We start from the raw sequence: 15566 nt of genomic DNA on the forward strand, positions 1-15566 counted from the left end.
GATTTAGTCATTTCATACATGAGTGCACATAACGTGTGATGTTTGTACGCCCCTGATATTATCAATATGCCTAAATACAGTATTTGTTTTAATAGGTGCTGCATTACTAACTTAAAAAAAAAAAAAAAAAACTTACCCGATTTACAATTTTCTACTTTTATTTATTTTTAATGCCTTACTGGATAGATAACAATATCATGGCTGGCAATGACTCAAACCAAGTACAGTACTTCAGTATCATGGATTTACTCTTATTACAAGAGTAATCATGACAGATCTTTGGCTCCAGATTGAATATTATTGCTCTACCACTTATTTAATACAATGCATTATCATGATCCTTTTAGGTATTTGGGCCCAGTGGCCTGCTCTGGCTTTATTTCATCTTTTTCTTGAATTATACGTTATTTTAATGTTTATTTTTTATTAACACTAAGGTCGGTTTTTATTTCGTTAAGTATTTTCTGTGATTTTTTTTTTTTTTTTTTTTTTTTGGTCTCTGGGAGTCAAAAAAGTTGTCCTTCATAGGAACTTCATTTCTCCAGTTCGTTTATTTTTTCCTTGTGCAGTTTTTATGGTCCATATTTTTCTTCCATATTATAGAGAAGGTGTTGCCAAAATTTTAGGAAGTTTTATATTTTGGTATCAATGTCATCTTTTGTAGATTACAGAGCATCCAAGGTTTTAGAGTACTTGAGCAAAATAGAACGAAAAGCGTCCATTATTAATTCTTCCTCAGACACTACAGATCGCATTTTTCAACCGATTTTGACTCAGTTTAGAATATACTTGCTTTGTCGCTTAAGTTGTTGCAAGAATGGAATAAAATGTTGGTTTCCCTCCTGCAGGTTGCACCGTTCAGATCGACAAGGTTTAGGTACTAAAGAAAGTAGATTTGCTGCGATTAGAAGCTACTATTCGGCTGACATTAATTGTTTACAATTTAAATGAGTCTTTGAAATTTCAACACAATGAAAGTAAAATTCCAGCGTCACAAGTATAAATACTGCCAACTAAGTAGATATTCTGAAACTGCAGTCAAGTATTCCTTCCCCCTCCCAATTTTTTTCGCACTTTTCGGAGCATCTGTAATATTGTTTATTAAAAAGGGTCATACTAATATATTCATTCATATTATACACAACATTCATGTATTAGTAGCTGTGTGGATAGTTTCAACTCTAGCCAAGCAGTTATGAGTTCTGAATCCGCAGTGGATCGTGGATATTCGTGAATGTTTTGTTTTTAGATAGTAAATGAATTTCATTGCCTAACGAGCGACCATCCTGCTTATAGACCGAAGTGGCTTGGGAAAAATAACATTCCATGGGTTTACAGTGATTCTACTGGACTTTGCAAAGGCCTTTGACAGGATATCACATGAAACTCTAAGTAAACTGGAGCAGATGGGGATGGATATAGGGTTGGTGAGATGGAGAGGAGGGTGGTTAATGGAGAGATACCAGAGAGTGGTTTATTCAGGAATTGGGTCCAAAAGACGGCTTGTGACTAGTGGTGTGCCGCAGGGCTCTGTTCCTGGACCACTACTTTTCAATTTGTTCATCAATGATATAGGAAAGGATCTGAGAGGAAGTGTTCACTTGTTTGCTGATGATGCAACGTTAGGTAGAGCAATTGTGAGCATAGGATGTCAAAATTTTACAGGATGATTTGGATAGTTTGGAGGACTGGGCTAGGGAAAATGGATGTCAATTTAATGTGGCAAAGTGTAAGGTTATGCATTTTGGGGTGAAAAAAATAGCAGCAGTATATCACATTGGCGGAACCGTACTCCAGGAGATTGATGAAGCCAGGGATTTGGGAGTGTTGGTGGATAGGGAATTGAAGTTTAGGGGGCACATTGCAAAAGTAGCTAAATCAGCTCATCAAATCACTTGGCTTCTGAAAAATACTTTAACAAGCAGAGACAAGTTATTGTTCCTCTATATTGAGCCTTGATAAGACCTCATCTAGACTACTGTGCCCAGATATGGGCTCCAGGGTTTCTTCTTGATGGGGAGGAGGTGGAGAGGATCCAGAGACGAGTGACCAAGATGATAGCAGGTCTGTGGAATGAACCTTATGAGAATAGGTTGAAGATTTGTGGGTTGCAAAACTTGGTTGATAGGCGGAAAAGGGGTGATATGATTGAGACATTCAAATTACTGAAAAGGTTTCTATAGGATTAATCCAGAAGATATTTTTGAGAATAGGACTGATGGTGGTGGGACTAGGGGCCATACATGGAAGCTGGGCAAGAATGTGGTTAGCAGGGGTGTTAGAGCTAGGTTTTTTACTTGGAGAGTGGTGAATGAGTGGAATAAGCTACCAGAGTCTGTTGTGGGTGCTACGACCGTGGATGAGTTCAAGGCGAGGTATGATAGATAGTGTGAATGTCGAATAGTTGTTCTTCAACTAATGTTAGGGCCTCCGTCGATGAGTCTGTAGACTCTTTGGAGTTGCCCGGAATAATAATAATAATAATAATAATAATAATTTAGTCTCTACAGACTGATTCTCATATTATTTAAACCCATCCATGGTATTAAAAATACATGATAAGTTTAAAACCCTTTTCGAGTGGGGTTCACATAAAAAAAAAGTCTTATTTAGAAAGCAAGTTTCTTGACGATTGATTTTAAAATATGCTGAAGTTATTCGTTTACACGAATAAATAAAATTCTAGGCTGAATCCTGCCCTAGGTGTGGAAATCTATTGAATTCTGAATTAATGATCGCCTACAAGCGTTGCAGCTAACAGCTTTACAGTTACAGTATTCAATTATCAGTTGTTTTTTTAATTTAACTCCTACCTACGAAAGGTCAGAAACCTATAGCACAGCACCATGGGCAGGTTAAGGATTTTTTTTTTTTCATTTTTATTAGCTCTATATATTTATATAGAATTCGGAAACCCCGCTCTGGAACATTGATCTTTTTAAGCCACTTCAGGACTTCAGGCTTCTAATTGAGCTGCGTGGAGGTCTCGCATTGGCCGATGAAGTTCATCTCCCACCTAAAAGACAATCACAAATATCCATCATGCCCACGATAGGATTCGAACCCATAGCCTGTTGATTAGGGAGTGGATACAATAACCACTTGGCCAATCTGACTGGAGATTTTAGGAAAAATCAGTAGATTTGTTTAATATTTTTTTATTCTTTAAAAAATTAAAGGATTTAATTTCCAAAACATGTCGTTAAATCTACTTTGTATTATTTACCCGACAGTAAATTTAAATTCCAGTTTTTCTGTCTGAATATCATGAAACTATTCCAGCAGCGTGTACATGCATTATCCTGTATGGAGGTAATAATTCGATAGTTATTTGCACTGCCCTTTCATTTGCTTTATTTCTCATTTTCCATAAATGAGAAATATCTATCCAAATAACGTCGTTTATTCAGATTTCGTTAGTTCCATATATTCCAGATAAGAGCCTCAACCAATTCCTTCGTTATTACATAGGAAAGAATATGAAAAGCAAAGTGTAACAAACAGGATTGAAAGATGTTCAGTAAATGCCTTGTCCCTTTGTAATTAACAGTTGCTTTAATGTCGAAATGAATATTTCGACATTAAAGTGTCGAAACATTCATTTGTCGACATTCAAAGTGTCGAAAGAATTTTTGAAGCGTCATTTCGAAGTCAAGAAATTGCTTTCTAAGTAAGGCACTTAGTTACTTGTTTTTCTATTTTTTTTTTTTATTTATAATATGAATCCCACTCAGAAGAAGGGTTTTAAAACTTATCGTGTGGTGAATTTGATTTTGATTTAAGTAAGCGTCATTTTTCTTCCCTCTCCTCCCCAGTCCAGCGCGTCATTGTATTTAGATACAATCACTGGCTTTCTTTTTAGTGGTGAAATCAGCCATTTCCTGTGGAAAAACCTGCATTTCAAGTTCATTTTTATCCCCTCCCTTTTTTATTTATTTATTTATTTTTTTAAAGTAAGACTAATATTTTGCATCTTGTTCAACGAAATAATGACTTTGGGACTGCTGGGTAGCCCAGGTCATTTCTAGCTGAATAACCGAATGAATGAAACAAATCGATTACAAAAACACTAGTATATTTAAATTACAGGTATTGATCAGACTTCCACAGAAGATTTGCTCAAGCTAGACTGAAAAAAATTGCGAACTCGCAAGTGATGATTATTCGAGTTGGAGATAATCTACCAAGACACTTCAGAAAATGAGGCCGACAAGTATTCATTTTTTCTTTCTGTTGTTCGCTGACAGTTTCCTTCAGTTTTTTCTCTTAAGCATTCTTGTATGCTGGCTGCATAATCGCTTGTCATACATTTGGTATGTATAATAATTCGGACTTACATCCTACGTATTTTATGTATGATGTCATTCGCCAATTATTTGCGCTTCGATTCCTTTTTGACACGACTGCCATGCATATCATCAGACTTTATTTTATTTTTTAATCTTCGATCTGATACTATTACTCGTCAGTAGAGGGTAGCCTTTCATTCCTTTACGCCTTTTTAACACTGAGAAATGCAAATAAGTTTCTGAAATGCTATATTTCATCATAATGGCAAATTGCCTAAAAGGCAAATTATCCTTGTTTTCTTTGAATGGGCTGATTTCTGGAGTGAAGCGGTCATTTGCAAAATTTATGTCATTTCTTGAATATGACTTTGGTTTTTCGTTCATTTAATTAATCAGACTACTTTTAAGAGTTGAATATTTAAGTTCCTAAAAGAAATTAAAAAAAAAAAAAAATAGTTTCTCCTGCTGTGCTTTATTATCGAAAAACACGGAAAAAGGAAGTTAAGTATTGTACCATTCGCGCATTTCCAGTCTGGAATTGTAGAAAGATATGACTACGATTCAGGTTGTTTCATTTTGTATGCATTTCTTTTCTAATGACTTTATTTTTGCAGAGCTGGCCTTAGTCGATTCGTCTTACACATCGTTCGTTCGTATTAGCAGATGGCGAGACTAGCACCGTTAAAAGTGGGTGGGTATCCCACGGTAGATAACATCAATTAGTCCTTAAGGCTAACGGAAGAGGTATCTTGAACTGAAGAAACAGTAAACCGTAAAACTTGGTGACCTATATCTGCGCTTCGTCCGGATTGTTATAACGCGGACATACGAGTCACTTTAAAGACATGTTCCGGGTCAAAAGCCTTGTTACTACCTACCGTATATCACAAATGCGCGATGTAACCGGGACACACCGTGGCCTGTGGTGTTTACAGCGAGTATGGTTCACGGTCGGGTCAGTGTTTTCCACGTGGGTGGAGGGAAATCAGTTTGAACTTCCCTGTTTGGAAGTTTAGTTTCATTACTCGACTATAAGAATGCTGATTTATTTTCATTTTTATTTTTTAAAAAAAGTATTTCTTACCTCCATTTTCACCAGCTGTGAGATCATGCCCGTGTCCACGGAAACAAAGACCACTCGGGAACTGTTATCTCCTATGATGAAAGCCCTGCTATATTGTCTTGTGTGAATACCTCCTGCCACCTGCGCCATCTTGGCGTATCCCATCTAATTCCATAGAAAATAAATAAATAAAAAAGATATAGAACATGTTGAAATAAAATTTTGAACATTGAAAACAGTTCAAATCTTAATGAAAGTTAATTTCATCTTATTTATTGATCGTTACTTCAGAAAATCGCAACAAGTAATCCCCCCTCCTTAACGTACATTAAGAGCGAATCTTTTACTTGGGGGGGGGAGGCAAAATAATGTGCGAAATATTTAACTCAGATGCTACAAAGATGCCAGCTGAAGAAATATTTTATTTCAGCTCGCATCAATTATTACATCTTTTCAAGATCAGAGAACATTAAAGCATTACTAACTTTGTAGGAATCCTTTCGCAAAGAATATGATTTGGGGGATAAATATTTTTAATAATCATTTAAAATTTTTTAATTTAATTTAATAATTATTTTAAAATAATTTATGTACGCAACTAACAATTGTTCCTTTGAACTAGTAGTGTAACTGTAATATCGTATAGTTTAACTGCGACCGAGACACGAGCTAATATACGCATGATTTATGACTCGTTATTTTGATTAATCTTTGATGTAATTAATGGTTATCTTCTTGACGATGTCCACGTAACGTTAGATGAAGTATATAACTATTTAAAAATTTATTTATTTAAAATAAATTTATATATTTAAAAACTCCTTATAAGCATAAGGAGTTGCTAAATAAATTCCATATAATTTTTGTTACATGTGTAAGCCGTGAAAATTATTTTAATGCTAGTGCACATGTTCCATTCAAGCTATTAATGGAAGTCAGTACATCATAGCAACGCGTCCACGAGAAATAGTTTAACTTCTAAACCAAGATGTCGCCAACTGTTTTCTTCACGGTTCTTATTAGAACTAGAGTCAGAACAGTCAGTATAGATAATAAATTCAAATCAATACAGTATTTTGTTTCTATTAAAATGGTATAATTACAGGAGTTTTCGTACAAGAATTATTTTTCAAATCTAGATTCCGTTTCTGTCTCGACTTTTTAAAAATGGCATACTTCAGGATAAGATGAAAAATTCGTTGTTTTCCTTTGCTGTACTTCCTAAATCTGTTAACTTAGTGAGCATGGAGGAGTACTTGATATCACACAGATGAACACGAGGTTTTTAAACCACTAAAAGAATATTTAATACACTTTCCGCCTAAGTTGTCTGTGTATCATTAAAAGATATCTGAAGTGAAAGATTGCTTCATTCTTGGCTCTACTTTGTCTTAGTACACTCACCAAATCTTGATCATAAAAAAAAAAAACTCAGTGAATTTTAATTACACTGCCCGTTTATCGTCAAAGATGTAAAAAACGAAGGAAAGCCATTTTTCACTAAAATTTTCTAACATTCGTAACCTTTTTCATGTTTAATTAGTATTTTTTATGCCAGTAATATTAGCACGACTTAAATGCACTTTCCCCCAAAGTACCGAGGTTGAGGAGGGATACTCTGAAATAAATCACCATTGTCTTCACGACATGTTAATATAAGTTCTGTGTGTTCACAAGTACCGTTTTATCTATAAATTGTCATTAAACTTAGCTGATTTAGTCACAGATAGATAATGTCGTGATTGATTGGAAGCACCAGTGTTTATTTTCGCAGCTATTGCTTGAAGAAAGGAAAAAAAAAAAAAAACAATTTGTTATTGTGCGAATGGAAAACTAAATGTTTTGGGGAGGGGGAGAAGAGGGAGGGCATTTGTAGATAGGAATAAACTGCACATAAAAGCAAAAACGTACAATACAGCTATTGCAAAATGCACTGGACTGACCAATAAAACGTTAAAAAATTGGAAAAAGGAATGTCTTTTTCTTGATTTGCCATAAGGAGACGAGCCTTCCCTTTCTCCTATGATTTCTATTTCATTACAGAAATGATTGCAAACATCGATTCCTATTTGTTCATAGATAGTTACCTTGTTCGACATGGGTTTTGGCGATTTATTCAAGCTCTAGTGACGAGTTAAAAGAGTTATTTTTTACTGCACTAACTTTTCACCTTGAAAGTTTGATAAACAACAGGAGTTTGTGATCTTCCAACTGGTTACAATGGCATCCTCAGATATCAAAATTGTTAAATTAGAAATAATTAGCACGGTTAAAAAAAATGCAGAGCATGACCGAATCTTTCCTGCGTTTAAGGTGACATTGAAAAAGGCTGTGTCCCCCGTACGATATTGTTTTAACTGTGAAATCGAAAAGCCTCAAGTTGTAATATTTACTTCATAAAAAAAGTAAGTTTAGATCAGTTTGAGTTTACTGAAGCTTCACTCGCATGTCACGATAATTCGGTATTTTGATATAATTTTAATGATTATACTCATGAATCAGTTGCAACAAAATCTTTGGACTTGGCTGTGTTTGGTATATTTCTTCAAAACATCTGCCCCATTCAAATTGTCGGTATATTTTAAGGCTAAATCTGCAACTGCTTTGTGTTACTCGGCTGAATCCATATTAGAAGTGCATAACTTGATAGAAAATATGTCGAAATATCCTTTTATTTCTCTCGGGAATTTCTCTATTTTCGTTACATCAGCTTCGCATGCAAGTGCTCAACTCGTCACACCGTCGGATCTTGCTCAGAAGAAATGCAGTAATCTTAAAATACGTATCATTTGGTTCTTCTGGAATGAGTTTACAGAAACACAAGGGTATTCCATTCAAGAAGATCTTTTCTTGATCATACAGCATGCAAAGCGTTCCTAGTCTGTGAAGATTAATTACCAAATTAGATTAATTACTAAAATTTAGTGGCATTTGCAGTATGGATTTTCACATAAATGTAAAGTTTAGTTTTTGCAAAAAAGTAGATTAGCAATTTTATTTATTTATTTTTTTTTAATTGGCACTTGGAACTAATTTTAAGAATTGGTTTTAAAATATTCAGAGTTCGTCTACTGTGCGATACATGAAGTTAACTTGAAAATTGATCCACAGGCTGAGAACTTGGCAATATCTTTATGCCTGGTTGATTTCTGTTTTTTTTATTATTATTATTTATTTACTACTTTTCCTCTGTTTCTAGAAAAAGTTCTTTCCCAAATGCCAAGAACATTGGGAGTTTTAATATTTTCCATCGGTTCCTTATACTTGCTATTGGTAATAATTCAGCAGCTCATCTCACATTCTATTAAAATCTAAAATGCCATCATGTTTTTTTGTTGTTGTTGTTGGACGGCCGGGCTTTTTCTTCCCTTGTGGATTCTATTTCAGTGCTGCTCGGCACATATTTGATGATTTAAGACAGGGCTATCCAACCTTAGGTAATCCGAGGGCCGCATCACAATGCGTATCTAGAAATTTGGTGAGCAGCAGTGACACAACCTCGAAAGCTGAACAAACGAACAACATTAATTGCGCGCTCACGTTCCCCCTGAGGGCACGGAGCATGCGCGTTGGAACAAAACAGCATAAGAACGCTTCTTTGACGCATCTAATATTTGAAAAACACGTGGGTATATAATGATGTAAAAACACCGAATAAAATTATCAACATCGAGATTATCGATTAGTGATAGAATTAAAATATCTAATACGCATTCGATTCAAATTGTTATTTTATTTTTTTGCTTGTGAAAATCAAAACCCACAGGCGGGCCATATGCGACCCGTGCTTTGCACAGCCCTGATTTATGACATATGTCCAATGCATCTGAATCAGCAAGAAGTCAGCTTTTTTTACAAAACTGAATTCCCCCCCCCCCCAGAGGTCTTCATTAGTAAGAATTCGAGGCTGCTATATTCGAAATATACGCTAGACATCGGTTTATGAATGTTTGTAGCTTTCTTTGCATTTCCTTAGAACCAGCCACGTTTCACATATGTATAAAAGGACTGTTTAATACATGCACTGTGTGTGTGTCATTTTCCATAAATCTAAGTTTGGCATATGCACTTGCCTTTTAAATCCTTTTTTTTTTTTTTTTTCTCCCTTCCTCCATTTCATTACTTGGCACATTCTTATTCACATCGATTCTCATTTCTTTCCTTTTAGGTGTATTTATTTTCAAACTAACTTTCAGCGATTCTTCTTGTAATGTGATTGTTTTTCTGTCTGGTAACACGATCAATGCAAATAAGGATGATAGCAAGCATCCTTATATTCCAGATGCAGTTTGAGAAGGTTGTGACAACTATTCATGTAACACCTGTTATTGGAATATTATTATCTTTCTTTATGAAATTTATCTTCTGTAGCATTCCTTTATTTTTAAGTACACTCCACACAATCTCTAGCAATGGAATCGAAGGCCTTTTCATAATCTACAAACAGTAATATAGGAGTTAAATTCAGACTATTCAGTTGTTATTCTTAAGGCAGATTAGTATAGCCCAGATTAATTCTTAATCTGGTCTATACGTGATCTAAAGGCCCAAAACCGGACTGCTATGTTCTCATTATCAGATCAACGAGAACATAGATTGAGGATTATTGAAAAAATATTTAAAAAAATTTGCTAAAGCAGGTTTATTCTACTTTAATTATTAAGATTTCCTCCTTTGTTTGGCATTTTTACTATTATTCCTATCACCAGAAAATGTCTTTTTCCCAAATATCTTAGCCCAGTGGATAGAGCACATCTAATAATTGATGTCAGAAGTATAAGGCGTTTCGTTTGCTAGGGATGAAGAAATGCATCTCCATTGAGTACTAAACGAGTAGTTAGTATGGGCGACTTAAATTATTGGGCAGAAAAAAACTCATAAGAACGAATGAGAATTTATTGCACTGTTGCGAGACAACTTTCTCAAGCAGCATGTGAAGCAACTCGCGTCAACAAGTGTTAGATTTGATCACAGCGTCAGAAGATGTGTCATTCAAGCATGTGGCTGTTTTGCCGCCAGTTGGTGATAGTGATTATGCTGTACTGTGGAAAGTAGCCAACTATATGGAACTTCTGATCAGGAGAAGTTGTGCTTTACTACAAGTCTAGAAATTGCGACAAACTCATAATATTATCCGTGGTTCCTTGACAGTCTTGAGCAAGATCCATTAGATGTGCAAGGAATATCATGAGAGGTTGAAATATATGAAATGCAGGCAAGAAAAGTTACCAGTACTATATAGAAAGCTAAGTTGGAGTATGAAAAGAAATTAGTTGCACAGGCTAAAGGCAGCCCAAAAGAATTTTATTTTGTTATACTGCAAGTAAAAGAAAGAATAAATGTGAAAGAATAATCTTTAATGATTGCAGACAGTACCCTTGTATCAGTTTCTGATACAATAGTTAAAATAATGAGTGCTTATATCGCCAAAATCTATCAACCTGGTGTATGTAACGGAGCTACCACTACATTGGATGAAGCCAAGTGCATGAGAAAGAAGTTCTAGAGCTGTTGCATAACTTGGATAAGAATTCAGCAACAGACAGATGGGATATCAGCACGTATGCTAAAGGAATGTTCAGCTGTACTGGCTCAGCTCTTGATATTTTTGTATTATTTAAGTCTTAGCTCAGGAAAGATCCCACGGGAATGGAAATAATGCATGCTAATCTCATTGTAATATGGTAGCAAAAAGACTGATGTGTCCAACTATCAACCTATCAGTATCGCTGGAGTTTTACTGAGGATTTTAGAGAAGTTGGAAATACCTCGCACACAGAAATGTGTGGACAAATAAGCTATACTTTGTAAGGAACAGCATCGGTTTCCTAAAGGGAAGAGATCACATCCGAGCAATTTGCTCATATTTTATAATAAAGTTACAGTTGAGTTGGATAAAGGGAATGGATACATTATGAATGATACTGTTAGACTTCGCGAAGGCATTTGATAGAATACCACAAACTGGAGAATATGAGACTGGAATATCAACCACTGGCTTGGATGAGTGGGTGATTGATGAATAGGTATCAGAAAGCGGTGTATGGGGCTGTGAATCTGACATATTTAAGGTGATTAGTGTGGTGTTCCTATCTATATATTAATGATATTGGGAACGGTGTGACAGATTTCAGTTGTTTACTAATGATACAAAAATAGACGTCAATGAAAGATACTGCTGATATACAGCAGTTACGGGGTGATTTGAATAGCTGGAGGTGTGGGCATACGATAATGGCTATCAATTCAAATGTCAGTAAGTGCAAAGTTATGCATTTTGTCGTGATAAGATATCCAATGGCATATTATATTGGTGGGATATGCTTTGAGTAACTAACGAGGCTAGAGATCTTTGAGCTATGGTTTATAGAACGTTGCATTTCAAAAGGTCACATGGCAAAAACTGTAAATACAACTCAGAGGGTAATTGCGATGTCGAAACGAATATTAACATGCAAGGATATGGAATGCCATTTTACTTCTTTACAGGCCTTGATATCTACACCTGGACCACTGCGCACAGATTTGGTTGTTTCGTGGGTTCCAAAAGGGATGAAGAAGCCGTGGAAAGACTGCAAAGGAGTTACAAAAACGACATCGGAATTACGAATGTAGATTACGAGTATGTGGACTTCTTCTGCAGCTTGTCTCACTTAAGTAGGGTCACCGTTTGTAGCGAGTCTCCTCCACATCCTCCTTATCTTGGGCTGTAATCACATCTTAGTTCTTCATCCTCAAGTCCTCCTCCACCATCTCCCTCCATCTCTTCTTTGATCGCCCGCGCTTCGTCATCACCTGCACATCAATCTGCATGACCTTTCCTCCCACATATTCGTCCGCCCTCCTCATCACATGACCAAACCATCTCAACTTGCCTCCTGTATCTTTGCTCCTAAGTTCATAACTTTCACCGTTCCCCTTACATTGTCATTTTTTAGACGATCCTTTCTGGTCACACCACACATCCACTTAAGCATTCTCATCTCCGCTACCTCCATCCTGCTGATGTTATTTTTCCTCAGGGCCACAGTTTCCATAGCATACGTCATAGCTGATCTCACTACTGTCCTGTAGATTTTGCCTTTTTTTGTAGATTTTGCCTCCAGCCATCTCTCTCTCTCTCTCTCTCTCTCTCCAGTTCCTCCATCTCGCTTATATCCTGCATCCCACTTCCTTCTCAGCATCTCCATCCTCTTTCACTGTTGAACCTAAATATCTAAAGTCACTGACCTTTCTGATGACATTTCCTTCCAGCTCCAGATCTGTCTCCTGGCTGCCATCCATTTTGCAACACATACTCTGTCTTACTTCTGCTCAGTCTCATACCTCTCTCTCTCTTCCAGTACTTTCCTCTAACTTTCCAGTTTAGCTGCCACTTCTTCTCTTGATCCTGCACACAGCACGATGTCATCCGCATACAACATAGTCCAAGGCGCGTCTTCTATCACCTCCTCCGTCACAATATTAAACAGGAACGGACTTAATGCTGACATTCGATGCAAGCCAACTGTCAATTGGGAGTATGTGGATTGCAGACATTTAGTGATAGGAGAAAGAGGAATGATATGATAGAAGGTTATAAAAACTCTGAGATGGCGCTATAAAATATCGGTTGATAAAATTTCTTTATATAGAAGGTGGGAAGAAGACAAGGGGGGGGGCATCTGTGGAAGTTAAGTTAATCTATCTACTACGGTTAAGAGGGATGAGAGCTTGATTTTTATCATAGAACTGAAAGAGTGGAACTTGTTGCCAATCGTAGTGAGTGCATCTAGTGTGAATGAGTAAGACAAGGTAACAGCTGGTGTGGATGATGCATGGTTCCATTGAATCCTTGACTCTCTTGAGGGAGTAATAATAATAATAATAAAATACGAATTTCTGGAGAAGAAAGTAGCTATACGGTATTATAAAAAAAAATTATCTGACTAAAGCTGTTTTGCCTTCCATACCCAGTTCTTGAAACCAAGCCGTTTATCGCTTTTAGCAGCACTTAACTCTTAAGATAAGATTTATTTATCTAACTAGTCTCGGCTTCAGCTTTATTATTATTATTATTTTTGTCATCAACTAGTCTCCGTGTTTCCATTGATAACCATTTTTTTTTTCTTTTAACATATCCTAAAAACACGTTCAGCTGTATTGTTAAGGTCTTTTACCTTCTTCCATCTAGCTTTTAATTCTCCATATTCTGTTCTCCAAAGAAATTACTAATATTTATTTATTCCTTAAACTCCTTACAGACTTCAGCATTTTGGAATTTAGCAATATCGATTGTGTCTGTTAAACAGTTTTCTCCTATTTATTTTTTCAAATGCATAACCACATAGAACCAATTATTAGATTAATCTAATAATTCAATAACAGCACTAATTTCGGAAATTAATAATTTTCCTGCACTTTGTGTTCTGTTTTGCCATCTGGTGACACTCGTGTTACCATGTATTCTCTTATGTTGGAAGATCGTGTCACCTATTACTAAATTATGTTCACTATACAGTTCCATTAGTAATTCACCATTTACATTTCTGTCTTCCAATTCTCATGTTTTCCAGTTCGTCATTATTTGTATCAACTTGAGCATTAAAGTCGTTCAATGAGAAGTATACTAATATAGTAATATTTTTTCTAAAATTCTGATTTTAGAATCAGATTTGAACAACCAATCAAATCTTAAATATGGTTGCGTTAAACTTACCAAGATTTGGGAAGCTAATTCTTAGGCTTCCAGCCCAACAGCACCCATAGGAGGGCGTCCTTAATAGGAATTAGTTTTTTTTTTTTCTTCTACTTGTTTGTGGGCTTTTACAATTCAAGATTGTATCCCTGATTATATCTGTGACAGACGAAATATAGGCTCCCTTAAACTTATATTTAATTGTTTCTCTGTGCTGTATTCATTCCATTAAACCTAATAATATATAATTTGGAAATAGAAACAAACGATATATCAATACGGATGCTAAAAGTTTGTTTGGCTAAGTTGGCTTCGACTTCGCTGTGTGATTGAGTCATCACAAGGAAATTCCACACATGATAATCCCCCATGCACAAGGACGGTGCAAAGACCGAAGGTGTATCGACCTATCAGTATTTCTGTAGTAGAAGATTTTAGAAAAGTAAGAGCTCACGTACAGAAACGTATTGATAAAGAATCTATAGTTTGTAATGAACAGCATGAGTTTATTAATAAGCGAAAGTCATGTTTGAGAAGGCAAAGATTGGGAATATGGGGATTATAAATTATTAGCTTAGATAAGAAGGTGGCTAACTGACGGTTATTATCAAAGTGGTGTTAGTGGGATTGTGTGTCTGCAAGTTTTAAGGTGACCAGTAGTATACCCTAAGGATCACTTCTTGGTCCATTGTTATTTAGTCTTTACGTTAATGACATCGGGAAGGATTTGACAGAAGACAAACTGTTTGCTGATGCAAAGTAGGTAGGGCAATTAGTAATGCGACTGACATTTTTCACTTGTAGAATGATTTGAATAGAGGCTAGAATTATTGTGGGCATGTGAAAATGGTTACCTGTTAAGTTATGCATTCGGTGCAAGATATCCAATGGAATCAGTGCCGTAGCAGGTTAGTAGCGCCCTTGGCAAATTCGTAGCTGCACGCCTTTTTTTCAGTGTGATAATTTCGATACTGGTTGGATTATGCTATGATCATATACTAGGGATCTTGAAGTTCAGGGATCATATAGCAAAGACTGCAAATCCAACTCAGGTTGACTACAATTCTGAGATGAACATTGACATGCAAGTATAACGAGTCATTTTGCCTCGTTAGAAGACCTTGATGCCTCACCTGGAGAATTATGCGCAGATGATCATCTCCTGGTTTCCGATGTGATACATATACTGCGGAAAGGTGCAAATGGGTGTTATTGATATTGTGGAATGTAGATTGAGGACAGATTGAAATGCAGACCCTAGCAGGCAGGAAAAAGGAGTGATATGATAGACCTACACTTTTCTGAAGGAAGGTTTTGTAATTTTATGGAGGATGGGGAGAGTATCTCTTTTAAATTGATGATGAATGTAATTTAAACAAGGGTGAGCCAGATGTTTCTCTCGGAGCAGTGCGATTTGATTGGAATGGCTTGCCTTCAGGAATGAATTCAAGAAAGTTATGGTAGCTGGGTTGGATGATTTAGCCTCCTTGGAGGGAGGAGTCTGGTAATAACTTTTCCGTCTACATAGTTTCACTAT

The 15566-nt window shown here is 36.1% G+C and overlaps 1 protein-coding gene across 1 annotated transcript in view; it reads right to left on the reverse strand.

Moving 5' to 3' along the window:
* Positions 1-15566, reverse strand: part of LOC150099501 (pan-ceramidase-like) — a 46498-nt gene that overhangs the window by 26092 nt on the left and 4840 nt on the right. Inside the window, exon 2 of the mRNA XM_090403447.1 lies at positions 5374-5517. Coding sequence (XP_090259573.1) covers positions 5374-5517 — 144 coding nt within the window. The remainder of the gene's footprint in view (positions 1-5373; positions 5518-15566) is intronic.

The sequence above is a fragment of the Typopeltis vanoorti genome, chromosome 14 (genome assembly GCF_054136105.1).
Source record: "Typopeltis vanoorti isolate ZY-2024b chromosome 14, IOZ_Tvanoo_1.0, whole genome shotgun sequence".
In the NCBI taxonomy this organism is placed as follows: Eukaryota; Metazoa; Arthropoda; class Arachnida; order Uropygi; family Thelyphonidae; genus Typopeltis; species Typopeltis vanoorti.